General features: G+C 37.8%; 1 protein-coding gene across 3 annotated transcripts in view; it reads right to left on the bottom strand.

The window, feature by feature from the left end:
- Nucleotides 1-10,974: 10,974 nt before the first annotated feature.
- LOC100888618 (kinase suppressor of Ras 1) overlaps nt 10,975-27,656 on the bottom strand; it is a 50,837-nt gene continuing 34,155 nt past the window's right edge. For all 3 annotated transcript variants that reach the window (XM_030991853.1, XM_030991856.1, XM_030991855.1), the window contains 11 exons: nt 25,570-25,807; nt 24,869-24,932; nt 23,699-23,800; nt 22,769-22,857; nt 21,943-22,027; nt 21,413-21,501; nt 20,508-20,604; nt 19,563-19,696; nt 18,838-18,978; nt 16,882-17,011; nt 10,975-16,631 (listed from right to left, as the gene is read on the bottom strand). In XM_030991853.1, coding sequence (XP_030847713.1) covers nt 16,476-16,631; nt 16,882-17,011; nt 18,838-18,978; nt 19,563-19,696; nt 20,508-20,604; nt 21,413-21,501; nt 21,943-22,027; nt 22,769-22,857; nt 23,699-23,800; nt 24,869-24,932; nt 25,570-25,807 — 1,325 coding nt within the window. In that variant the 3' untranslated portion in view covers nt 10,975-16,475. The remainder of the gene's footprint in view (nt 16,632-16,881; nt 17,012-18,837; nt 18,979-19,562; nt 19,697-20,507; nt 20,605-21,412; nt 21,502-21,942; nt 22,028-22,768; nt 22,858-23,698; nt 23,801-24,868; nt 24,933-25,569; nt 25,808-27,656) is intronic.

Below are 27,656 nucleotides of genomic sequence, written 5' to 3'. Positions count from 1 at the left end.
GCTCTCATGGTTTAACTGCATATGGAATTCCGAACGTGATTTAAGCCTCCGACGTCATATTTCTTTAATTAATTTTACCCATGTTAAAAACAATTATTTCAGGGGATTTATTTTAAATATCAAGGGTTTAGAATGCAGTGATTTCAGGTCAATTTATAGAAAGAGAAGAAAAAAAATTCTATTGGGTATATAATTTATACCCAAAAGGCAAAAAATACTGTGTTTCAAAGTAATCACCCTACCGCCCCCCCCCCCTCCCTAGTGGGTCTAAAAATGGGGATAAAGCAAAGAGAGAAGAAAAATGAAGGCTAAAAGGAAAAGGAATATTTTCTAAAATGGTGACAACGGGGGGGGGGGCAGTCGGGGAGGAATCTTCAAACGGCGGGTCAAAAACAAATGATAGAGCCCCCCCCCCCCCCCCCCCCCAAAAAAAAAAAAAAAAAAAAAAAAAAATCCTGAAAATCTTCCTAAGCCTATGGCAGATATGCATAATATTTATTGATATCCACCACGTGTTCGTCTAAAATATTTGGTTTTTAACTTACTAGTCTCGAGTATGTTCCAGGCATACTCGTGATACAGGCCCCGCAGTTGGGGGGCCTAGCTGTATGACGAGTATACTATAAGATTCTCCTACAGGCCGCGCAACGGCGCACAGTGGGCCAGGGAGGGACCAAAGTGCGCCAAAACTCATGTTTGGGGATTTCTTTTTTATAAATCCCGAGGAAATTTAGATTTCCAGGGATTTTCGCTTAAATTGTATTACCAACATTTTCTCTGATGTCTAAGCTTTAAGTTGATACCAGATTTGGCTGCCCGATTCTGCCCGTTATTATGTTAGAGCTGTTTTCCTTGCAACATTGCCCCGAAAAATGTGTTTATTTTGGTCTGCGGTGTCAGAACAAGTGTCACGCGCCCCCTCGCGCCGTGATTTATGACCACGAATCCTTCATGATTCATCCGCGGACCCCAAAACCCCACATTTTCGGGGCAATGTGGCAAGGGAAATCGGCTCTAACATAACAATGGGCAAGTTTGGGCAGCCAAATTTGGTATCAACTTGAAGCTTAGACATCAGAGGAAAGGGTGGTATTAAAATTTAAGCGGTACACTGCGGAGATCTAAACATTTCTTCTGGATTTATAAAAAACATGGATAATTAGTCCATTTTTCAGTGAATTACCCTATAATATATCATGAAGATTGTGTTTCTATTAATTTTAACCCATTCATTCAACGAAATGAACTATCAGGAATATGTGAGAGCAATTTCATATCAATAACTTAAAAACTTCATGTTGAATTGAAAGATTTTGCACTAAAACTGTGAATATGTAGGATTTTGCTGATTGAAGTAGTAAATTTATACCCTTATTGTGCATACCGGAATTAAATATTTCACTGAGGTATTCCTCTGTGTATTACCTTTCAACTGGGCAAGAAAAAAATTGAAAAAAATAAATCACCCAAAAATAGTTTTGGCGCACTTTGGTCCCTCCCTGGCCCACTGTGCGGCGTTGCGTGTTCTACAACACGGACATGGGGGCCTGTATAACTCGTGAACAAGGCCCCATCTTATGCATTTTCATGACAGACAGCACGGTAGTATGGCAAGCCGTTTTATAATTTAAACATATTTCTTGATATCAAGAATTACCATTGCTTTACAACGTAAAATTATTTCTTGATATCAAGAATTCAATTCTTGATATCACGAATTCGATTTCTTGATATCACGAATTCATTTCTTGATATCAAGAATTCATTTCTCCCTCTGATGGTAGGGAAAATTCTAGCATTTTACTCTCTGAAAATCTATTTTTAGGTACAATTTTGAACACCAACATACATGTAGCAAAACAGATGCGGCGCGGGACGGAGCTAAAAGTGTATTGGGGTGTTTCTTAGATAGCCTGACTTGGCCCGTCAATTCACTTCGTTTAGTACGTCTTGTCCCTAGCGGGGGGGGGGGGCTCTCCCTCCCCGTTAACAAGAGAGAGAGAAGGAAAAGAAGGGAAAGGGAAAGAGGAGAGAAAGGGAAAGAAAGAAGAGGAAGAAGAAAAGAAGGAGGTCGGGAGAGGGCCTCCCAGGCTGTTGCCCCCCCCCCCCCACAACAACAACAAAAAAAAAAGAGAGAGAAGGGGGGTAAGGGAAAGAGAAGAGCTAAAGGGAACAAAACAGAGGAAGAAAAGAAAAGGGTGAAACGTAGGGGAGATCAGTTGCGATTAATCCCGCCAAAAAAATGTAGATCGGGGGGAGGGCCGAAACGCCCTTGCCCTCCTCCCAGGGAACTTAACAGAGACAGAGAAAAGGAAGGAAAGGAAAATTCAAATGGAAAGAGAAGAGAAGATAAGAGAAAGGGAAACAAGGACAAAAAGAGGAAGAAGAAAGGTAGGGGAGATTAGTTGCGATTTTTCCAGCCAACATGGTGTGGATCGGGGGACGAAATGCCCTTCCTCCCCCTACCCCCACTCAGCAAAGAGAGAAAGAGAGAGAGAGAGAGAGAGAGCGAGAAGAGAGAGAGAGAGAGAGAGAGAGAGAGAAGGAAGGGAAGGGAGAGGGAAAGGGAAAGAGGAGAGAAAGGCCGGGAAAGAAAATATAGAGGAAGAAAATGGAAAAGAGGGAAAAGAAGACATTTTAATTGAATAAAATACGTATATACATATTCTTTTGTTTAAACTTTAAGCTGTCCTCCAAATTTCCTGTGCCCCTACCCTTGTACCCTTGTACCCTGATTCCCCCCTCCCTCCAAGTTGACAACCCTTTGTCAATTTCAGGAAATAGAGTGGATGTTTTTAGGGGCGTTTCAATGTTTGATATAGGAGTAGGGGTAGGAGTTCAAAAAGAGTTAAAATGGGCTTGAAAGGGGTGTTAATTGAAATTAGGGGGGGGGATAACTTGAGGTTTAAACAAATTTAAGGGGGCAACTCAAATTGAAAATTGAGTTTAATTTTAAAATATGATATTAACAAAATTATTAAAAGGGAGGGCACAACTGAAAATAGACACTGAACACATTTTAAAAATAAAAATAATAATAAAATCGAACGCAAAGAGAGGGCACCAAGTTAAAGATATAGACGGGTAGAAGTAAAAATGCGGTTTAAGGGTTTTGGGTACAAAATATCCATTCAGTATTGTTTAAATATAGCCTTCAGAGGTTTATATGGCAATACTTTAAACTAAATTTGCAAAAAAGCAGAAATATCTGCCCAAATGTTCAATGTTGAAGTACATTTACGATATTTTCCAGACCGGATCGAAGTGATAATTTTCCAAATATATATCAATTAGTAGGCGGTTTCCCCGCAAAATTTGTATCGTCACGTATTTAATCAAAAACATATTTTTTCACATTCATGATTGGTAAAGAGCTTCAATTTCATTATTTGAGAGGGGTGTTTCTCAAACTGGTCTATACATTTTAATTGGAAAAAAATATGTATATACATGTACATATCCTATTTTAATAATTTTAAGCTGTCCTCCAAATTGATGCATTTACACCTTCCCATTACAATATTTAGTGCGCCGTTGCTAGGAAATATATTTCACCCCATCCTCTCCCACTTGTTATTTATTTTTAATTTCGACATCATCCCTTAGAATGCAAAGGGTGTGCCCCCAACCTTATACCCTGATAACCCCCCCCCCCCCCCCCCTCCAAGTTGACACCCGTATGTAAATTTCGGAAAATAGAAAGGAATGTTAATATTATAAATTGTACAGAGAGAGAGAGAGAGGGAGGGAGAGAGAGAAGGACGGGAGCTAATGTATCCGTGTCTTTATCCGTGTCCTTGCGCTTGTCCCTGACCTCGTCTTGAGTCTTGACTATCGTCATCGTGTTCAATGTTCTACTTAACAGCCTATGAAAATATGCAACTACTAAATGTATTAATTTATGGAATCTTCGACCGCTCTTGAGTGTTGGAGCATTAACACATGTGACATGTACACAGTCACAGAGCCGGCGGAGCGACTTCCAAAGTGGGGGGGGGGGGCACCAACAAAAAAGGGCTCTTTCGGGAGAAAAAAGGGCACCTTCAAAGGGAATTTTAAAGCAAAAATAGACAAGTTTTTAGATATTGGTATATACCCATATATGATTACATTATCAGGGATGATTTCAATATTTGTTTCTCGTTATACATCATATAAGATATAGTTTAAACATCATACTTTGCAGTTGGGTGTGATGGTCTGAAAATTCATTTGCGAGCGAGGAATTTTTTTTAGATTTGTGAGGACGCAGTGCGAAAAATTACATCTTATAAAGAGGAAAACCCAATCCTGATGGGGTTATAAACACATTCTCATAACGGAAGACTGAAAAGACCTTTAGTAACACTAAATGCGAGCAAGCGTAGCGAGCGTGCTTTGGGGGAAATTTCTCTTAGTCGCTAATAATGAGAGGAAAAGGGAACACTTATCGATAGGACACTTATTAGAAAAGGAAATGAGCACGTGTCAAAGTGCAAAGGCTAATTAACAGGGATGAAAAAGGCACTTATGACAATGGGAAATGGGAATTTGTCGACGGAAAAAAGGCACTCATCAGATTTTAAAGGGGCATTTATAAGAAGTGAGAAGGGGGAAGTGGCTCCAATTAAGAAGAAAAAGAGCCACATCTTAAAATAAACGGGGCACTTGTCAGAGATGAAAAGGGGGTAATTATGAGAAGAGGAAGGGGCACTTATAAGAAGGAAAATGAGCATGTATTAGGAAGGAAAGGGGGACGTGTCAAATACAAGGGGAATTTATTAGATATGAAAAGAGCATTTATCAGGAGAGGAAGGGGCACTTGTCAAAGTAAAACGATTTTCTCTTAGAATTAAATAGGGTCATTTACAAGAGATGAAAAAGAGATTTATGAGAAGTGGAAGGGGATATTTTTAATGGGGGCACTTATCATAAGGAAAAGGGGCACTTATTAGAAAGGAAAGGGGTGCATGGGAAAATATAAGGTTCGCTTATCCGAGTTAAAAAAGGTTAGTTATTAAACGGGGAAGGGGCACTTCTTACAAGGCAAAAAGGGCACTTGTCAAAGAAAAAGGGGCACCTCTCAGATTTGAATAGGGTAATTATCAGAGGTGAAGAGGCGCTTATCAAAAGTGAAAAGGGGCACTTACTAGAGATTAAAAAGGGCACTTGTGAGAATGAAAAATGGACACTTACTGCAAAGGAACATGGGAACTTGTCGAAGGAAAATTGGTACGTGTCAAAATAAAAGGGGTACTTATCAGAGTCGGAAAGGGGAAGGTGCACTTTTTAAAAGCATAGTGGCACTTGTCAAATTAAAAGGGGTACTTTTTCTATGTAAAAAGGGGCACTTCTTACAACGGTACACTTTTCCTGTAGGAAGGGGCAATTTTGGGGTACTTCAAAAATTGGGGGGATGTGCCCCGCTGAACGGTTTTTTTAAAGTGGGTGGAGGAGGATTAAGTATTTACGTTCAGATACAGCGTAGCGTAAATTGGCGTGGGGTCTAGGGCAAACCCCGGTGGGGAATAAGGGGTGGAACCCCCGGAAGCTTAGGGGTATGGGCATTTAATTACGGTCAAATGAGCATATTTCGATACCTTATTCATGATACTGACAGGTCACTAATTGGCGTGAGGTCCAGGGGACGCAGCCCCCAGAAGCTCAGGATTTTAAGGGATTAAATTACCGTCTGATGAGCATCCAGAGGCCCGCCTTAGAGCCCTGGGTGGGGACCAGGGGTTTTTAGGCTTTTAATTACGGTCAGCTGACCATATTTTGATACTTTATTTGTGACACATGCAGGTCACTCTTTTTTCTTTCTTTCTATCTTTCTTTCTATTTCTCTTTAATATACTTTTTAAACAAAGAGGGGGAGGGAGGTCAAGCCCCCTGAGCACCATCGTTCTGCGGACCCTGGCATATTGGCCTCTTAATAAGCATATTTCTTGCCTGACTGTAAATTTTTGAATTTGTCATTTTCCAACAAATACATACAAAAATTTAGTGAACTAAAAAGCGAGGAAAAATCCCGACAAATTATGTCATTTAAGCAAAATTTGTAAATCACTGGTATTGATTTAGAAATAAACAACGTTGAAAATTTTGTTGGGGTCAAATGCCCCAAGCCCCCCCCCCCCCCCCCCCCCCCCCCCGCAGTACGCCAGGGTTGATCAGGTGCGTATTTGGCGCTTGGTCTCAATGACGAAAGAAGATTATTTTCCCTTCTTTTCCCCCTTTTCTTGTCTTCATCCTTTTTATTTTCTTTCACTCTCTTTCCTCCTTCCCCTTCCCTTCCTATCCATTCTTTCTCTCTCTCTCTCTCTTTCTTTCTTTCTTTTGCTGAGGTGGGGGGGGGGCGGGAGGCAAGGGCATTTTGCCCCCCCCCCCCCCCCGATCCACGACTGGTCGGCGATATCCCCTTCTTTTTTTCTTCTTCTTCCTCTTTTTTCCTTCCCTTTATCTCCTCTTTTCCTTTTTTTTTCTTTCTCTTTCCTTCCTGCTTTCTGTTTTTGCTGCGGGGGGGGGGGGGGAGGCAACAGCATGGGCAAGGTCCTTTGGCCCCCCCCCCCCCCCCGATCTCCTTCTTTTCCCCTTTTCTTTTCTTCTTTCTCTTCTTTTTTTCCCTTTCTCTCTTCTTTCCCTTTCCCTTCTTTTCCTTCTCCCCCTCTCTCCTTTTTTCTTCTTTTTTTTAAAATTTGTTTTAATATATTTTTTGGGGGGAAGGCCCCCGCGCTGGGCCCCATCTTTTTCCTTGATCCGCGCCTGGCTTAATACGCTTGGTTCGTGTGCATTCCTAGTCCAGATTCAGTCCGTTCGTTCTTTTTATCCCCCACACACAGCGCGGTCTCTCCACTGATCGCGCAATCCCCAAATTTTCGTCCACACGAACCCAGGACCCAGATTTAGAGGAATGGCTAGGTCTACTTTCAACGTTGAGGGTGTGTTATTTTATCAGCTGATTGGGTGCGCTAAACGAAAACGGTACAGAGGCTGGACTAGTGCATTCCATGTGCTCATCTGCAGAGATCTGCGGCCTAAATAAAACAAAAAATATTAAAAATAGACCTAGTCCCAATCAATTCCTTTTAGTTCCCTTTCAGCCCACGCCCTAAATTGCAAAACAGCCTGAGCATCTCCCCCCACCCCTTCCTTGCTTGCGACAAGACGTATTAAAAATATATATAAATTGAATTGACAGGCCAAGTCGGGCTATCTAAGATGCCACAATTTTAGCTCCGTCCCGCGTCACATCTGTTTCCCTTTTTTGGTGTTCAAACTGTAAACTTTTCAGAGAGTAAAATGCCAGAATTTTCCCATTTGAGAAGTGATAAAGTATGATTAAAAGATACAAACCAGTCTTATAAGGACTAAATACTACGAACTATACTGTAACACTAACACAATCATACTCGCCTCGATCGTGTAACTTTGCATAACAAAATTCGCGACACGGCCGAAAAGGCTACCCGGCGGCCCGCTATAACAAGTGCTCTGATTCGCCAGAGTTAAATATACGTACACATGTTTAACATGCGGTACTGTATTTCCCGTTTTGTGTACGTAAACGATAATCCTGCACAGCAATTGGCCGATCAACTACCGTAAGCACTACAACTAACTACCGCAAGCTACCACTCAGTAACGCAAGCACTATACTAACTACCGTAAGCTACTAACCAGTACCGCAAGCTCGCTTGCGATATATGGCGGCGATGGCCTTCCATATATAACTCAATGCGATGTGTCCGAAACGTTAACGTACGCGTACGCGCTCTCAAATCAATTAATGAATAATTTGTACACAAAATTCTAAACGCTGAATTATACACGGATTTCTCATTATATCATTTAAACTACATTTAGTTGGTTTTTAAATCGCTCACTGCAAAACTATGGTCATAATAATACTCCAAAGAATAGAGCCCTAGTATTTAAAGAAGGAAATGTGCTTGCTTGCAGTTTATGTGCATGAATTATCATTGATATTTCTTGATAATTCAATCGAGCAGGTCAAAATGCATTTAACCGTATCAGACAGGTGTGTGTCAAATGATTCCTATAGTCAAATGAACAGTGAGGTCTAAAGACCTCGATTAAAAAGCTTTGTGAGGTAAAGGGACTTTATGGGGTTTTACAATATCCGTCACTTGTTATTCGTTTGCCTCGTTGCCAATGGCAACCTATTGCCATTAGGTCTATATTCCCGGAAGTCATTATCATTACCATACGGGCCAACCCCCCCCCCCCCCCCCCTCTCTCTCTCTCTCTCTCTCTCTGATACAATTTTTTGTGTCCCTTATTGTGTTTTCAGTATCTATAATCGAAGTTTAAATAACCAAGGATTCTTCATGGAAATCCAAATAGATTCATCTAGTTTTAAAAAAACTTGTATTATTGTTCATTTTTGGCTTCTCTTCTTCTTCTTCTTCTTCTTCTTCTTCTTCTTCTTCTTCTTCTTCCGTTCTTCTTCTTCTTCTTCTTCTTCTTCTTCTTCTTCTTCTTCTTCTTCTTCTTCTTCTTCTTCTTCTTATTCTTCTTCCTATTCTTCTTCTTGTTGTTGCTCTTCTTCTTTTACTATTTTTTCCTTCTCCTTCTTTTTTTCTGCTTCTTTTTTTCCTTAGTTGACTAAGAAACCTAGAACAAATCTTCCTCTTTTTTTATTCTTTCTTTCTTTCTTCTTTACCATAGTTTCCTCCTCCTACGCCTTTTCCTCCTTGATGTATCCTTGTTTATTGACTGCAGAATTCTCCTACTAATATTTGCGAGGGGATTATAAATGAAATATATATATATATATAACTATGCCAGACAGTGTAATATCCAAGTTTTGTAACATAATTGTCGTTTCCTATAAAAGACTCATGATTTGTCAGTTTTGGTTCTAAACAAACTAAACACAATAATAAACCACTTCGGAGATGGTACAAATTAATAAGAAAAATATTGTGAAGATTCTATTTATGATCAGAGGCGGCGGAGCGACTTCCAAAGAGGGGGGCACCAACAAAAAAAAGGACACTTTCCGGAAAAAAGGCAACTTCAAAGGGAAATCTCAAAGCGAAAAAAAAACAATTTTAGACATTGGTATATACCCCTATATTGTGATCTTATTATCAGGGATGATTTCAATATTTGTTTCTCTTTATACATCATATAAGATATTGCTTAAGCATCATACTTTGCAGTTGGGTGTGATGGTCTGAAAATTCATTTGCAAGAAAGTAAAGCGAGCGAGGAGCATTTTTAAGATTTGTGAGGTCGCAGTGCAAAAAATGACATCTTTTAAAGAGAAAAAACCCAATCCTGATGGGGTTATAAGCACATTCTCAAAACGGAAGACTGGAAAAGACCTTTGATAAGTTACATAATTATAACAGATTTTATGAGAATGGGAAATGGGTATTTGTCGACGGAAAAGAGGCACCCATCAGATTTTGATAGGGGCATTTATAAGAAGTGAACATGGGCATTTATGAAAAAGGGATAGGTTTCTTATTAGAAAGGGAAAAGGGGCACATATCATTGTTAAAAGGGTCATTATCAGAGGTGAAAAAGGGCACTTATCGCATCTGAAAAGGGGCATTGACCATACGTGAAAAGAGGCACTTATGAGAATGAAAAAGGGGCACTAATGATAAAAGTTGAAAGGAAAGGGGCACTGGTCAGATTTTAATAGGGGCACTTATCGGAGGTGAAAAGAGGTAATTATGAGAAGGGGAAGGGGCACCTTATTTTTTTTTTTGGGGGGGGGGGGGGTATTATAAGTTTTGGTTGTTAATTTTTAGTCAGACAATGGTGCGCCTCGAAACACCCGTATTAAGCGCCTAATAAATGTTGTGTATTATTATTATTATTACCAGAAGGAAAAAGAGCATTTATAAGGAAAAAAGGGGGACGTGTCAAAATAAAAAGGGGCATTTATTAGAGATGAGAAGAGCACTTACCAGGAGGGGAAGGGGCACTTGTCAAAGGAAAACGAATATCTCTCAGAATTGAATAGTCAAGTCATGACTTGAAAAGGGGCATTTATGAGAAGGGAAAGGGGCTCCTTTTTAAATGGGGGCACTTATTATACGGGAAAGGGGCACTTATTAAAAAGGAAAGTGGAACTTGTCAAAGCAAAAGGGGAACCTCTCAGATTTGAATAGGGTAATTATCAGTGGTGAAGGGGGCGGCTATCAAAAGTGAAAAGGGGGCTTCTCGTACCTGAAAAGGAGAACTTACTAGAGATTAAAAAAGGCACTTATGAGAATGGAAAATGGACACTTATTGCAAAGGAAAATGGGAACTTGTCAAAGAAAAAGGGGCTCTTATCAGAGGTGGAAAGGGAAAGGGGCAATTTTTAAAATTAATAGGGGCACTTGTCAAAGTAAAAAGGGGCACTTTTGGGGTACTTGAACAAGTGAGGGGGGCCTGCCCCCCGGGAGCGCCGCCTCTGTATATGATATTATATATGGTTTTCTGTGATTTTTTTATATTTTTTTTTACGCACTGCGGTTACCTTCCATTTTTTTCCTTTTAATCCTTCTTCTTTTATTCATTTGTTTCATAATCATTTGCTTTCACACCTGTCTCATTACTATTTTGTTGGGGAGGGGGTGCTCCCCCCCCCCTTTCTTTCTCTCTCACTCTCCCTCTCTCTGTTGCTTCTCATATATTTTGTACATGATAAGAGTTCAAGAGAACTATTATGGGATGATCTCTATATGAGTGACATTGAGCACGCCCTCATTGTTCAATTCGTAGCAATGTAACTTTCAAAGATTCTTTCTCAGACTTGTCTTGTGCTCTTCTTCTTCTTCTCCTTCTCCTCCTCCTCCTTCTTCTTCACAAAAATAACAACCATCATACACATCATCACCATTACCATAATCATACATATCATCATCATTATTACTATGAGAATCACCACAATTACAAAGACATACTTTGCCGTCTTTATCTCATGAGAGGAAACTGAACTTACAAAAATCATGAAACCAAACAAGAGTGTTTTCCTTTTCTTATTTTAATTACGAAGTTGTCATTGCTTTTATCATCTCAGCACCTGCGATTTCATTATCACCAGGAACACGAGGTTTAAATCTACAATTTTATATCATATAATGTCTTTATACATGATCATCATCATCAAATATCTTGCGTCCTTTCTGGTTGTAAGTCCTTTCATGTTCAATTTATAAACATGCCTCTCACTTTTAAATCAAATTAAACATCGTGTTGAGGTTATACTATATAGACAAGCACGTTACAGAGTGGAGGTGATACATGTCTTGTACATGCTAGAGAAAAAAATGTGAATTTTTTTTTTCACAGGATAGGACACATGTAGAGGGGAGAACAGTGTGAAAATGAAGGAGAAAAACAGAAGAGGAAGATATGTTTTCTTGAATGTATTCCATATGTGTGAATTTTCACTAATACTATACACCAAATCTACTATGTTGTAGACGTAATTTTAAGTCACTGAAACTACCTCTTATAAACATTCTGAATTATATGTAGATGAATTTCATTGCATACATATAGAATATGAATCTTTATGAAGTGATGATTGAGTAAAGTGTAGTCCTTAATCCCTAACGAAAGTGACTCCAAATTCCTTTTGGAAAAGTGAGATTATAAGGATTGTCAATATTTCAGAGAATTTATTTGAAATTAGTCCTCTTTAATGAAACCATGATTTATTTTTAATTATTTGCACCATGGTTTGAAATGTCTTCTTTTTCAGGTTCCTACAGAATTTGAGAACCAAATTCCATGACTTTCCATGATTTTCCATGATTTTCAACGAACAATCTTTTCCCTTTTTCCATGAGAAGTAGCATTTTGGTATGGGTTGCGGCATCCAAGCTGCATAACATAAATTTGTGTCTGTTATTATGATACAGAAAGAGGTAAAAGAACTATGCATATTTTCTATGATGAAACATCTTTTGTTGTCGTAAATAAATCAAAATACATACATCATGTACATTTCACAGAATTTAAATAATAGGGTGATATATCAGAAATATAATATCCATACATAAACAGAAAAATAAAACTCTCAATTTCTTTCAATTAATGCACAAACACACAGATATTTCAACATAACATCACAATGTCGTTTTCAACACTGAATGAATAATCAACATATATTTGATTGAAACCGTCAATTCAAGACAAAAGAATAGCCCTTTAAAAAGGGTAAGAAAGAAGGTAATGTGATATTAGCAACCCTTTTTTCCAATTTCAATATTGCCAGTTTTTTTTCTTTCGTTTTACTTCATTCCTGGCAGTTCTGCAATTCAATGGTATTTCAATTCATTATGAAAATATATTAATCAACATATTACATGAGAAAGAAAAAAAGACCACTTACATCATACAGACTTAACTTTTCACATAGAGCACACAACAAATAGGAGCCAGTGGATAACAAGAGCCCATAGTAGTAGAAATTATATAAAAATTATAAATACTGATAAAATACAGATAGGTACAAGAGCATACATTACAGTGATAAAAGGACATTAGAGATCTACAATTTAAAACTTTCGACTTCATGTACATATAACCCTTAAAAGAAACGTCCATTCTTCTTTAAAATCCATAACATGCCAACATTTTTTTGGAAGGTTATGTCATACAATTCATAGTAATTATTTTGTGTTTATCAATTGCAGAGTAGTGTTTAAAAATAGAATGCAGATGTTATGGTATTATCAAGAACTATATCTTATCCAACACGAGGGAAATTCCATGATCAAACATTTTTAAATCTCCAAAACTATGTCAAAAGAGCCATGGTTATAAGAACAACATATAATCTTTGGAACTATGAACTGTCGCCGAAACAGAAACTACCATATAACTGTACATTGTAAAAATATTCATTAAGAATATTGGTATTTAAGAAAGTCATTGGCATTTTGAGAGTTATGTCAATGCCATGCTGTTCTTAATTTCAGTATAAGATATTTGTCTCTATATGATGAAATATCTTTGGTATCCAAATGACTTTTTTTTTTCTTCCCTGTCTCAACCATTTTCATCCTACTCAAGGTCAAAATATCTTTGAAATTATCTGCTAAAAATCAAAGGGAATAAAAGAAATAATCTGGAAAGATAATATAAGATGACATCATTATACAGCATATAGTATTGCTTTCTCCATTACTATGTTAGTACAGGTAATAATTACCATTAACAAATTACTTCTTGTACGGTAAGTTAAAAAATGTTTCTGAAAATGAGGATATTAATTGAAATGCTTTCCAAAGCTATGTCCAGATTCTTTTGCTCATAAGGTATTAAAAATATCAAAACAATTTTCTGGACAGTATATAATTTATAACACTTTAAAAACTGATATCAATTAATGAATTTTGTCAATGTACTAAGATATTTTAAATTTCAGCTTATATATATATATTAAGGGTGAATGCTTTTTGGTTGATACAGAATGATACACAGTGGCTATATTATAAACATACTTTGAAAATAGTTGTCTGAAGTATATTATATTATACTTTGATTGTGAACAAAAATAGAATAATATAACAACTGGAATGGAATTCTGTACTGCATAACAAGATAAACAGATAAAAAGGGGATATCAGACACCAGAGCCTAAAATTTTTTTTTTTTTTTTTTTTAAAGAACCCAAACAGCGATTTATATTCTTGAAAGCAAAGCCGTATGCAGTCATTCATGGAGTACCAAATGTATATTTCTCATTTCTATAAATTGGCATGTTCAAATGTATTTTTAAATGTTAATTTCCGTAATTGTTGATGTTTCCCGGTACGCGCTTCTGTAGAAACGCGCCATAATCGGATTATGATGCCAATGCTAACTAAATGGACTACCCATTTTTTTCCAGACATACAGTGTACCCGCTTAAAGTCTGCCAAAATCCATTAACTGCGCTCCTGTAGAAAGAGTTTGGTTAAATTCCGATAGGGTTACTTTCCCGGTCAACAATACCGCTACTTTCCGGGTCTCCTGCACGATGTATGACAGTAACTATTTAACGCAATGAATTTGAATAGTCATAGTATCAAATTGAAGGTATAGACGTGAAATAAACGTGAAAATCAATTTCACGATGACATGATTTTTATTTTATTTATTCATTTGAAAGAAGAATTATGGTACGTTTGAATGGACAAAGAGACTGGCATCTGGGTGCTCAACAAACCAATGGAGTAATGCAGCTCATTTAATAAAACTGAAATTTGCCTACGCTGTCCTTTCCAGTCATCGATGTGAGGGCACCAACAGCAACAACAACAATAAAACTTAATCACACAGCTACACAAGAAATACCAAACCAAATAATTCAGTAACCGCACATAAAATCTACTCTGTATGACGCGAGAGAGAGAAACAGAAAATATTGATGCAATATTAAAAGACCATGTGGTGGTGTTAAACACATAAAGACATTAGCATTACATAACCAGTCAAATAATAGTAATGATACAATACAATTAAATATGCAATAATAATTGAATTGATAAAATATCTTGGTGCCAGGCCAGCTGGCAAAACTTTTCATAAACAGAAAGGAATGAATGAGTCAGTATTTTTCCCTCACAAAAACAAAACAAAACGAAACGAAATAGAGAAATCAGATACCATCATAAACCAACCAAGACCAATATGAAAAACAGTTGAAATAAAAGTTGACAAAAAACATATCAATTTTCCATGTACATAAAGACACTTTTCTTGTTAAATGAGTTTCATAAGTCCACTTTTTAAATAGATATGCATTTGATGATTGACTGATTCTTACAAGTACAATAGTGAAGAGAAGTTACAGAGATGGGCGAAGGACTTAGAACACTGGTACAACCCTCATCTCATCAATAAGCAGAAGAGTCAAATTAATACTTGGTCAAGCTATAATATCATTTTTGCAACAAATACTAAATTTTAACTTACGAGAACGGTGGTATTTTCACCTTGAGTGCTTAAAAAGTCACCGTAGAAGATAATGACTTTGTTTCTATTGCCTCATCTCCCTTACATCACTCATAATTGAGGAAAGTTAAAAATCTCTTTTTCTGACCAAATATGTGATAATTTAATGGGAATCTCACTTGGCGATTTAATTTTTAAAAAACACCATCCATGGCTTAACACAAACACCACGATGGATCACATATAGTCGAATATCAATCCACCATTACGTCACTCCTCCAATAGTGAGTTTGTGGGACTTTGAGACTTGTCAAGTACCAATTTTCGCAATCCTGAGGGAAGAGAAGAGAGTGCTCCTGGAATGTGTTGTTTTTTTGTATTTAACAGTTCTTTGTCAGGGTTGGCAGTTGAAAGATAAATGTTATAGTTGCTCAAGCGTGAGTATATAGAGGGCAGCACACAGACCAGAGCGTAATACCCATTGGCCCAGTGTTATGAAGTAATCGGGAGTGATTTCCAAGTTTCCTACTTCACGAAGGACTACATACCCATGCATGACCATCTTTAAGAGTTGATACGGAACATGCTCTGCTCCCTGCTTTTAAAATTTTATTGTACATGATTACCTCCAGCACCACATCTTATCCAAACTCTCAATAATTACTGTAGACATGCAGATGAGGCCAACTTGTCAAATAAGTGAGATCAATAACTCAACTCTTCTAAAAAATTGAACACATTTCATTATGTCGTAGATAAATTCTATCAGTGAGCTACACCAATCTTTGAGATTAACTGTCTCAGATGAATGGTCTTAAGTAAACAACTAGCATTATAGCTTATTATTATTTGTCCTTACCAAACTTCGCTGGCTGCAGACGTTCGTCTCTTGCCATCAACAAAGATGGCTACTGAACCTGAAGCAGCCAAGCATGACGGATGGTAAGGATAGGGCAAGACTATTTTAGGTTATTTTACCAATCGAAATTGTCTGAAGGCTGCATGTTGGAGGGAGATAAAGATTTTAATACGATACAACATGTCTTTCTTATGACAGCCATGCCTAAAGTGGACTGGATCGAGAAGGCTATTTGTTTGAAGACTGTGCATGATCCATATGGTGAATAAACGTGGCATATCTCTCTTGATTTGTTCATTAGATTCCATAGATCGTCTCCCGCGGGTCTTCCAAGATTCTTAAGGTCTCTGTCTTCATTGTAACGCTTTGGTCAGATCCCCCATGAAGAAAACGGGTCTTGAGGTGAACACTTGTCATCAGCGACAAATGACAGTTGTTGTTATAAGCTACTGATATCCTCGCTCCTGATTGGTTATCAGCAGACTTGTCACTGATATTTGTCATTTGTCATTGAAAAAAGGCTTTGTGAAACGGGTTCCTGGACATCTAATGAACCCACATCAGCCACTGACCCATCCATCATCTTCAGTAGTCCTATAGGTGGCGCTTTATTTTTATTGTACAATAGTCTCCACAACAACGGAACAAGTCTCTCTCTTGCCGCCGCAGCAATGTCAGTTTCTCGGGGATTCCCCCGGGGCGTGTGGCGATCGTCCGTTCATCATAAGACCGATTCGGCAGAGCGGGATAGGTGGAGGGGGTGGGAGGGGCTCCGGTGTAGGCCCTTCTTCTTTGGTAGTCTGAGGATGGTTTTCTTGATGTGCTGGAAGATGGGGCGGCTGTCCGGAGAGTACGACCAACACATCATCAGGATCTCCTGCAGAGACAACAACAAAATAAGTTAAAGGTATAAACCAGTTATGGTCATGCCACTGCATTTTGAAAGAAATGTTGTGGAATCGATCAGAAAAGGTTGATCATCTAGCATATAAGTGTTGATGTGTACTGCAAAAGGGGATCATGGGGAACCAACAGGCACCAATTAGGCATTGTTTGCCATATAGAGGGTGCAAGTAGCTATAAGTAGTGAAGTGGGGCTTTAAAAGTCAGGTTTAGAGATACCATACCTTGACATCCCTGGAAGCCTGTAGGTGGTTGAGCGGTTGTTTTAAGCCTTTGCCGACCTGCCAGATAACCGTCTCAACAGGTTGTTTGTGGAAGGGCCACTCTCCTGCCAACAGCTCATACCATATCGTCCTGGTAAAAAAAAAAAAAATCAATGGTTCAATGAACATTCAAACGATAAGAATGGCAAGCATAATAATACTTGTTGATAATAAAGCAACCAGATGCCTCCTACATATAACAAGGGAAACGCTCTTGGCGGTCTCGCCTGCATAACGCAATTCAATATGATAAACCAGAAACGTCAATAAAGTAGCGCTCATCCGCATCTCGCAACAACAAATATCGTAAATTTTATGTGGTACACTTTTGAACTGGTCAAAAAATAAAAACTTGATGCCCTGGAAGGGACATAATTTCATTTCATTTGCATAAAGTACCATAAATAATCAATGGAGCAAAATCTCACAATTCTGTGTAGAAATTTAGTGTTCCAAATTTAGCTCTACCAGATAAGGCAAACCAAATCAAAATCAGTCAAGAAATGAGGGAAAAGAAGCAATTGTTGTTATTTTTGGAATAAGTTTGCATAAATTACCATAATTAATTAACGGAGAACAATTTTAAAATTCTGTGTAGAAGTTTAGTGTACCAGAGTTACCTCTAAAATATAAAGCAAACCAAATCAAAATCGGTCGAAAAATGAAGCAGAAGAAGCCTTATTTGTGATTTCGAATAAATTTGCATAAATTAGCATAGATGATGAATTTCACGATTCTGTGTAGAAATTTTAAATCCCCTCCTAGCCCTATCATATGAAACAATCAGAATCAAAATCGGTTGAAAAATAACGAAGAAGAAGCATTTTGAAAATCTTAACGTTGATGCAACAACAAAGTCCAAGTCTGTTGACCTGAAATGACCTTTGACCTTGACTTTGTGATCTGAAATTCTACTCACATGATTGGGAATACTTGATTACCCTATAGTCAAAGTTTCATTGACTAAGAACTCATACTTTAAAAATTATATCAAAAATTCAAAAACTTAATCTTAGGTTAAGTTTTTGATGTTGACGCCGCCGCCGCCGCCGCCGCCGTCACCAGAAAAGCGGCGCCTATGTCTAGCTTTTTGCTACGCAGGCGAGACAAAAATTGTGATTCAATTTTTTATTTTCTTTAAAGCCTATCTGCACTAGTTTGGCCAGAAGGGGTTAGACCTCCCTGCATGGTCACTGGCAGGTGGTTATCTCATCAAATCAGCTTTCAATTAACATAAGAAAAAGGGAAAGACGGAGGATCAACGGATACCACTTAGGCATTGTTGATATAGAGGGCGCAAGTAGCTACAAGTAGTGCAGTCCCGCATTTAGGTGACAAAATAATTGATGATCTTTATCATTCTGTTTCCCCATCCATATAATAGAATTTCACGGGACCAATGCGTCACAAAAATGATTGCTCTTGCAATGCTGTTATAATTTTTTGATATGATTAGCAATTACAGTTTGGACCAAATTTTCTATGCCACAATGAGATGCAGTCACATATACCCATACATGCATGTGTGTGGAGTGCTTTTAATGGTTCACAATCTTCAGCAAGATTGGGGCAATCTGATACAATTTTGATGATTTCACAACCTCATATTTATTGTTAATTACTACAAAACCAACCAACCATCAAGAATAGCTTCTAGATAGTGTCTACAACAAAAATTCACTGAAATCTTTCATTTAAAGCCTATGTGCATTAGTTTGGACAGGAGGGATTAGAACTCCCTGCATGGTCACTGACATGTGGTTATCTCATCAAATCAACTCTCAATTAACATAAGAAAAAGGGGACGACGGGGGTTCAACGGGTACTGCTTAGGCATTGTTTGCTACATAGAGGGGGCAAGTAGCTACAAGAAGTGCGGTCCCGCTTTAAGCCTAGCGATTTGATGGAAGTTCTTACCCGAAGGAGTAGACGTCAGACTTCTCTGAGAAAGGCAGCTCCATGTCTTGGGTTCCATCCGTGTTGATCTTGAGCGATGTGATGAGTTCTGGAGCAAGGTAACACAGCCATCCGTCCGGTATCACCAAACTATCCTTCCGCCTGAATACCAACAAAACAAGACAAGAGATACCAAACGTAAGACACGTTGAGAGAAGAAAATTAATAGGTTTAACCCATTGCCCTATGGAACTGGGTGGCCCCTGAATTCAGGCTATCGTAACGTTTGTGCATTTGTTAGGACATATTTGTGATGAATTCGAAGTCCACATGATATATTTGTACGTGCACCCCTAAAATTTTAAGAAAATCTAGTATTAATCTAGTTAATATTCTCAATCACGTGTCAGGGAGTATATGTCTTGCAACAGAATGTATCCTTCGTTGAAAGCTAGAAAGGCATTACGTCATGGAATATGGAATTAATGTCCTTTTAGCTCTCAACAGCCATTTGATAGCTTACAGATACCTCAGTTTCCTTATCTTTACTCTGATATCGTCTGCTGAGCGCCAGAAGGAAGTTAACACATATCACTATTCATCTAACACAGAGTGGACGTCCTTCTGTCGCTAAAAAGTCTGTATTCGTTATGATGCACAATTTGCAGTTCTATGGTGCACAATTTGCAGTTCTATGGTGCACAATTTGCAGTTCTATGATGCACACTTTGCAGTTGATGACTTACGTTTTCTGCTTGGAAAGCCTGCCTATACTGAAGAGAGCAAAGTCTGTGAGCACCACCTTGCCATTCTCAATGAAGATGTTCTTGGACTTGAGGTCTTTATGCACTATCCCCTTGTGATGTAAGTAGCTCATACCCTGTGAGAAGAAGAAAGGATTAAGAACAATGTTATAAAAAACTGAAAAATATGATGCTATTATAATTAGAGCAGTGGTCTCATAATCCGGCAAGCCGGGTTCGAAACCAAGGTGATGCGCTAGTGCCCTTTCGTAAGGCATTAATCCATATTACCCGGTCTCTCGGAGAGGACCTAAAGCCATCGGTCCTCTGGTTGCTTAGTAACAAGCATTTTTGCTTTCTTAGCAGTCGGGTAACATAACCACCACCACACACATAATATCTTTCTAACATCACAAAAAAACAGATTCTAATGATATCCTTGCTGGGCAAATCACTATTTATAATCAAAAACATTATTATTAATGAAGATGTTCTTGGACTTGAGGTCTTTATGCACTAAAAGTCCAAGAAGTCATACCTAAGCTATATATTACATAGTAAAATGAATGTTAACACATGTACTACTTCCATTAGAGTTAAAGTTTAAATACCAAGATTATACTCTTCATGAAGGAAAAGCAAGTTTTGAGTAAAACTAGTCAACTAGTAAAACGACTCATATACAAAATTTGTCACACAATGAAGTTAACTCTGGGTTAAAGTCCATGCAAACAGTAATGTAACATGATTTCTCTTTTTAATGACTAAATATTTGAATGTCCAACATAATTTTTTTTTTGCTTTATTTTGTCATCATCGCCGTCGTCGTCCTCGTCATCATTGTCATCATTGTCATCTTTTTTATTTAAGTGATCAGTTGCTTTACAGTCTCTCTGAGAATGGCTACCTAGGCTTTGAAAAGAATTCTTTCAGTCACATTCCTCTTACCTGGGTTATTTGTGTAGCTATTTGTATTGTCCTATTGATGTTGAAGCGGTCTTTCCTGAGGTGTATATGAGTGTATAACGTCTGTCCTTTGCAAAGACTGAAAGATAAAAATTGAGAAGATGAGAAAAGTGAGCAATTTCAAGAAGGCAGCTGATAAATGGATGCAAACATGGCTAAAAAAGAACAGACAAAGGCATTATAATACCACAATACATGATCTCAGAAGTACGATTTCATGTGATTTCCACTGTTTCTTTAAAATCCAACAAACTTTAGCGCTAGATGTGCTTTGGCTAGCTTGAAGTAAGCATACAGTGTATTTTCACTTTGCAATTTCCAGGGTTTACCTTGTACAATCCTTTTATGCAGGGCTGCACACTAACTTTATTTTGGAAAGAGGTCTGAATTGAACTTCTTATAGTCTGTATGTATGAGCCCTAAGTTAACATTTTGAAAGTGTGGGGGTTCAGACTTAAATTTTTGGCACTCAAATGTCTCAGGCACCTGTCAGCTTCATGCCCGGTCTTCTGGTAGCCTGCTTTTATCAAAAGTTGTACATTGAAACCTGTTTATAAAGATCACTCAAGGGAGACAAGAAAAGTGGTCTTTACAGGCAAGTGGTCTCTATGTACAGGTTCTTTTAGTACAGGTTTCAATGAGAATCCGATTTTAAGGGAAACAAATGTGGTCTGTATAGACAGGTGGTCTTGCCCTACAGGTGATCGGTAAAGCAGGTTCGACTGTAATTGATTCAACCTGACTGCAACATACATGTTTTAACTCAACAAAATAAATTCATAACTCTTGATTCATTTCAGATACTGAATCTGGAACATGTGCTGTACAATCAATAGGTGGTATGAAACTGTTCCTGGTACAAAGACAGAACATGTCATCATTCTTACCTTGTAACAATAGCTAGATGAGGGGGCCTCATGCAAGCTCCCATAAACAGAACCACAAAATCATGCCTTGTTTTCCTGAAGTACGACACCTGGTCAGAAGACAAAAAAGTAAAGACAAAAAACAAAAAACAAAAATTTAACAGGAGTAAGATGAGAACAAATATTAAACAACATGATAAAATAGTTTGACCATAGTAGAAATCTGATTCTATGTGGCACTAACTGGTACTAAAATTGTTTATAAGTGCATTCTCTAAGATAATGCCACCACAATCATTGGATTTATTCTTGCTCACAACGAGTGCAACCTTACCACTTAATGCGGACTGTTCTGATTTACACGAGGTCACAAACGAGCTTAGGACTCTTATGATGGTCCTTTCAATTTTGAAAAATTTGTAGTCAAAAGACAAGCAAGAGTTAAAGAAAAAGACAGACAGTCGTGTGATTCGTCTATGGTGGGGTAGGAGGTAATATTGCCCCCCCCCCACTCATTACAGTAAGGGTAAGACTTGCACAAGTGAGCTCACCTCTCTCTTGAAAGCTTGTAACTGCTTCTCATCGTCAGTATCGATGTCCATCATCTTGATTGCAACGTCCCCATGCCACTTTCCTCTGTAAAACAAGAAAGTTAATAAGCCGCTATTTTAACTTTGACATTCTGCAACACAACACAATAGCTTGCCCCACCCCCGGAGAAGCGTAGAATCGCGTTGAAAAGAGCCATACTTAAGCTTTCCGTCTTGCATTCATCAGAGAAAAATGCAAGAATGAACAGAAAGCCAAAATCGAACAGTATGAACAGAAACTAAAAGGAGCAAGGCGTGAATTGAGAATTTTTTTTCTTCTTCTTCAAATACTTCTTAATTACTTCTGTAAATGTTACTTCTAACATGTGAAATAAAATGTGAAAATGTAAAGTAAAGTAAAAGGGAACATATATTCCTCGCTAAATGAAACTCAAAAAGGGTGAGACAGCACAATTAACAGATACATATTGAAAGAGGTGTAGATAAAGAAAGATAGAGATGGCAAGAGAGACAGGGATAGAGAGACAGGGATAGAGAGAGAGAGAGAGAGAGAGAGAGAGGGATAGAGAGACAGGGATAGAGAGAGAGAGAGAGAGAGAGAGAGAGAGAGAGAGAGAGAGTTAGACAGTCAGATAGTCAGTACTACAAGAGAAAGAAAAACATAGTTATGGATAGGAGAAGAAAAACATTCTGTCGCACAAATGGTCAAAGATTTTTATCTGGAATGGAAAGAGAATGTCAACACATCACAAACTTTCTAAAACATCAACTTTAGGGAAACAAAAACTAATGACCGACAAAATTAATTAGTAAATAGGAAACTTACTTGTGTACTGCCCCGAATCGACCTGTTCCTATTAGGTCTAGTATCTCTAGCTGCTCAAAAGGAATGTCCCATTCTGATAAAAGTTTTTGCTATATAAGAGAGAAGAGAAGAAACGAGTTAAAATGCATCACCATAGTTACAAAATTATTGAAATTACTATTCTCTATTCCAATTCCAATGGTATACAAAATTGATAAACACACTTTCAGGGCAAAATCATTATTTTCCAAAACATTCAGTCATGTTTTAAATGTGAATAACTTTGCTTTTCTTTATCTATTTTCCATGTAAAAATGATTCATTTTGTATGACTGCCAGCAATGGTTTGAACCAATTGAAAATTACTGTTTTAGCTGTTATATTCAGGAGGTTTTCACTTCTGTACATTTTGTGACTTTTTGTAGAGTTGCGAATATAACAACACACAAATGCGAGCTGGTCATGCATGAGTGAACATGCAAGATCATCACGAAAATGTCTGTGTTCTTATCATCCACAATTATATCACTACGGCAAAATATTGACTTACATAGAACAAAATATAATGGGGTCTCTTAACTAGTTTTCCTGATAATAACAATAATAAAAGTCAGCTTTTATATAGCGCTTAATACATCTCGGATGTCTTTAAGCGCTTTACAAATACACTATTACCCCAGTGATTGGACTCAATCACACTATGTGTGCACAATATCCACTCCCTGGGGAGCATTCCAGTCAGGCGTTACTTGACGCTCAAAAACTGTTTGACCAACAATGATGGTCGCATCCTACGGGGTACCCATTTTAACACCTGGGTGGAGAGTAGCAAGTGTAGGTTAATATCTTGCCAAAGGATATCAGTGCCGTATCGGGATTCAAATCCTCGACCTACGCTTCTACAGTCAAGCGCCTTAAACCACTCGACCACTCCCCATAGAGATAACTTACACTATTTTTACGAGTTGCTAATAATATGTTAGGTTCTGGATCAGAGACTTCATCCACAGGTTCAACCTGCTCCGGGAGTGTTCTCTCTGAATCCGTGAAAGGCTGCATAAGAGGGGGAAAAAGAGGATAAATTAAATATCAGACTACCACTGTTCAATGTTCAATGTTCTTTATTATTATATATAATCAATAATTCCCAAATTCGTTTAAGACGTAAATACATGTATGGGTACCCCGACCTCCTCAGTATATCTCTCTCACTTGTTAATTCGTTTGATCACCTAACACCTCCTCTTGCTCTGCTTTAATAACTGTGTTAACTGTTGTCCTGAATTTGTGTTTATTACACAACATTAGACCGTCTGTTAATTGTGCTTAATCATATGTTGAACCTTGTTTATTTACTGTTAATGTCTATAATTTTTGTAAACTCATTTATAAATGTTAATCTGTATATGTTATACCAGTGAAAATCAAATATCCAGAAATGGACAATAGATACTAATTACAAATACATGACATTAGAATAAAAATTGCGAAGGGATGTGGGTGTAGCCAATTAGAAGAATAAATTTCACTGCGGAGAAAGCATCTCATAAAGAAGTTCATATAATCATAGATGGGAAAGTTCGATACTTTTCATCTTTCTACATGCGGAGGGGGAGGGGGGGTGTTAAAAGCACAGAGCTACCTAAATAATAGTATAAGATGTCGATAACTTCTTTATTGAATGAATGGAAGGAAAAAAAGCAATGCATCCTTTTTAAATAACCTAGAAATGAGTCAAACCCGTCTTTGCCGCCACCTCTCTATAAAGGCCACCTGTCAACAGTGACCATGTACGTTGTATCTCTCCAGAAATAAGTGTGTGTTGTAGAACCTGTCTAGAACAGCCACTTGCCTACAGTGGTCAATTTTTCTGTTTTCCTTGGGTGGCCTTTATACACAGGTTTGACTTTAATCCCATGAGGGGCTTTTTTTCCTTTTTACTTATTGATTCCCAAGTGTGGCAAATGTAGATCGATGTCTTGCCGAGGTGGGACCTGAACCGCGGACCTTGTGATCGACAGTCCAGTGACATATCCACTCAACCACGACACCTCCACTGAGAATGCTTTCTCTGCGTACATACATTAAGTATAGCTTGGTAAACAGGAAGAGCATACTTACATCATGGGTATCATGTGAATCTACAGTTATCGTCCGATCACTACTGGTCGATGTGACGTTTTCACTGAACCAAGAAAGAGCAAGGATAAGGAAAATAAATAAATAAGAAAATAATTAAAGTGACTTGTTAACTTTGTTGAAGGTTGATGAAAAAACTGTGTCATTTTTTGTATAAAATGTTACTCACTATATTCCTTCTACTGTACTTGCTCTCTAACATGCAAAAACTCCAGACAAAATTCTCAAACCACAAAGATATTTAGGGTTTTCTTTGAAGGTGTCACTGTGCAACACCCTCTAACGGTAAATTCTCCCAACCATTTTTGAATTTTCCCAACCGTTTTTTTCTATGAAAATAAGACATAAAACAGGCTTTTAATAATGTTTCAACTCTAAAATTCATTGCTTTGTGTCTTTTGTGACGATTTGCATTCACCTAAAATGTAATTAAAGTGTAATAATAAAGTTGGGAGAATCAACAAAGCAATCAGATCAGTTTTTTCCGGATCGTTATCATTAATAGTGGTCTGTTTTCACTCAAACTTTCAGATTTCTTTAATTGTACTTCTAGCATTGAAGGCACTACCTTAGCACCATTTTCTCTCATCAGGACAATGCTACCAAGGTTCTTTCATACAAAAATATCAACTTTAAAAAGAATCATTTGGTATTAAAATGAAAGCAAAACAGGCGATACTCACTTATTGTCTAGGAACTCGCTCACGTCATCGCTCACATCGGGTGGGAATTTGAACTGAGGTACCATCATCCGAGGCGACGGCGAAGGCAGGGCGGGGCTGGGGCTGGGTAGGGGAATCCCCGATGTGGAGATGAACGGGGCAGGACTTGACGGCGTCGATGAGGTGGTCGATGAGGGATTCGAACTCGAGTCACCCGTCGATGATGCAACGTTGACAACCGTGGGTGGGTCTGTGCGAGCTGGAAGACAAAGAAGACAATTTGGGAGAAATCAGCAAAATTGTGATCGGACTTAACAATGAAAAGGCTAATATGCCTCCCTCTATACACCCAACACATGAAATAGTGCTCCACTTTGATTACTAGTATTGTACCACATAAAGCTTTGCAAATTTTTCAAGTTGATCTAGATTTGCAAAAGAGTCATGATGTTTTTAAAAAAAGGAAGCACAACACTCATTTTTTCAAAATAAATTTGCTCATTCATGAATAATACAGAAATATTTCATTTAAGTTTCATATCAGACATATCAGAAAGCGAGATTATCTGTACAACAATTTACAAAAGTTTCATGTTGCGAAAACTTCAAGTATTACAGAATAGTCCTTTTATAGGGACAAATAACAGTTTCCTCAAACATCCCTATCAATGTGTTTAAATCAAAGAATTATGAACTCCGTCATCACCTGGTTTAAATAGAATATGCTATATTATACAAATCATTCACTTACAATCAAACCTGCTTCGATCATAAATGTATATATACATATGCATGCTTCATGTAAAAATAGTATAAAGATAATGTTTTTTTGTAAACGTCTCTCATCATACATTTGTAATAAAGAGAGAAAGCAAGATTTCATTTAAAGCTTTTCCATACACCAATGACATGCAATGCAATAGAACGTAAACACAGTGAAAATTTGGTGGTCTTTGAACTGACTGCAATATTGCCCTTCTACATCTCTCTATACAGTATCAGTACATATCCATGTATTTTTTCAGGTCTTAAAGTGCTCAAATACATTTTTCCTCGAGATAACAGCAAGAAAACTATAATAAGAGTTCACACACTTTTAATGAGTACTGCAAATTCAAATAGTCATAGCACCAGATTTTATGACATAATAATAATAATAATAATGATAATATTCTGGGTTTAGATAGCACTTGTAATGTCTTAAAGCAGCTTACAGATAATAGTGCAAGTATGGGCGAGAGGCTTCATGCTTTTTCTGCTCATTCCTAAATCTACTCTTTGCAACTACCATGCAGGGATGATGATGATTGAAATGGCACAGACCCCTATAGGCTTGTTCTGATATGGTGCAGAAGAGCGCTGCAGAAAACGCCGCTGCGTTTTTGTTTAATGTGCAAACAAATGGCAACTGCGTGCAACAAAGGACGTGTCTTCACTGAGTTCTGTGTCATAAGATACAGAATTATGAAGCGTATTTTACGTCATCATTAAAAAAAAAATAGTAGCATCATAGATTTTCATACCATGCCATTTCAGAACCATACTCTCCAAGCATTGCGGGAGGGTGCCTGACATAGCGAACTGGTATGAAAGGTTACAACTTTTTTTCCTGATGCAGATATGACTTTAAAATAGCACCGCGGCAGAACAGGCATAGGGGGTCCGTGCTGGTCACACAAAAATTTGTCCATTTTCTACTAATCAAGTCCAAACCAGACACTGGGTTCAAGCTCAGTTCAAGATGAGTTACTTGTAAGTAGAGACACAACTAGGACCTTGTTTACACTCAGCTAGAACTGCGATTAAACCCAGGGTTGGATCCACAATTGAGTAGAATATGGGCTTACAGAGTCATGCTTTGGTGTGTTCTCACTGCTACATCCTGCTCTAGTACACATTTTTGTGTGGTGTGAACACCTCTTTTGAAAATGCATTCTTTGAGGAGCATGCCATTTTGGTTTCAATCTTAATTTCTCTCCTATATCATTTTTTATTAAGTACAAAATCGTTATCAAGTGTATGGGAATAAACTTGGACACAGCAAAGTTTTTCTAATAATTGGTAAAACATTGTTGCACATTTGAGTCGATCATTCACTCTTCACAGGA

The sequence above is a fragment of the Strongylocentrotus purpuratus genome, unplaced genomic scaffold, assembly GCF_000002235.5.
Source record: "Strongylocentrotus purpuratus isolate Spur 01 unplaced genomic scaffold, Spur_5.0 spur5_scaffold_2, whole genome shotgun sequence".
Taxonomy (NCBI): domain Eukaryota; kingdom Metazoa; phylum Echinodermata; class Echinoidea; order Camarodonta; family Strongylocentrotidae; genus Strongylocentrotus; species Strongylocentrotus purpuratus.
This window is presented reverse-complemented; position numbering and strand designations above follow the sequence as displayed.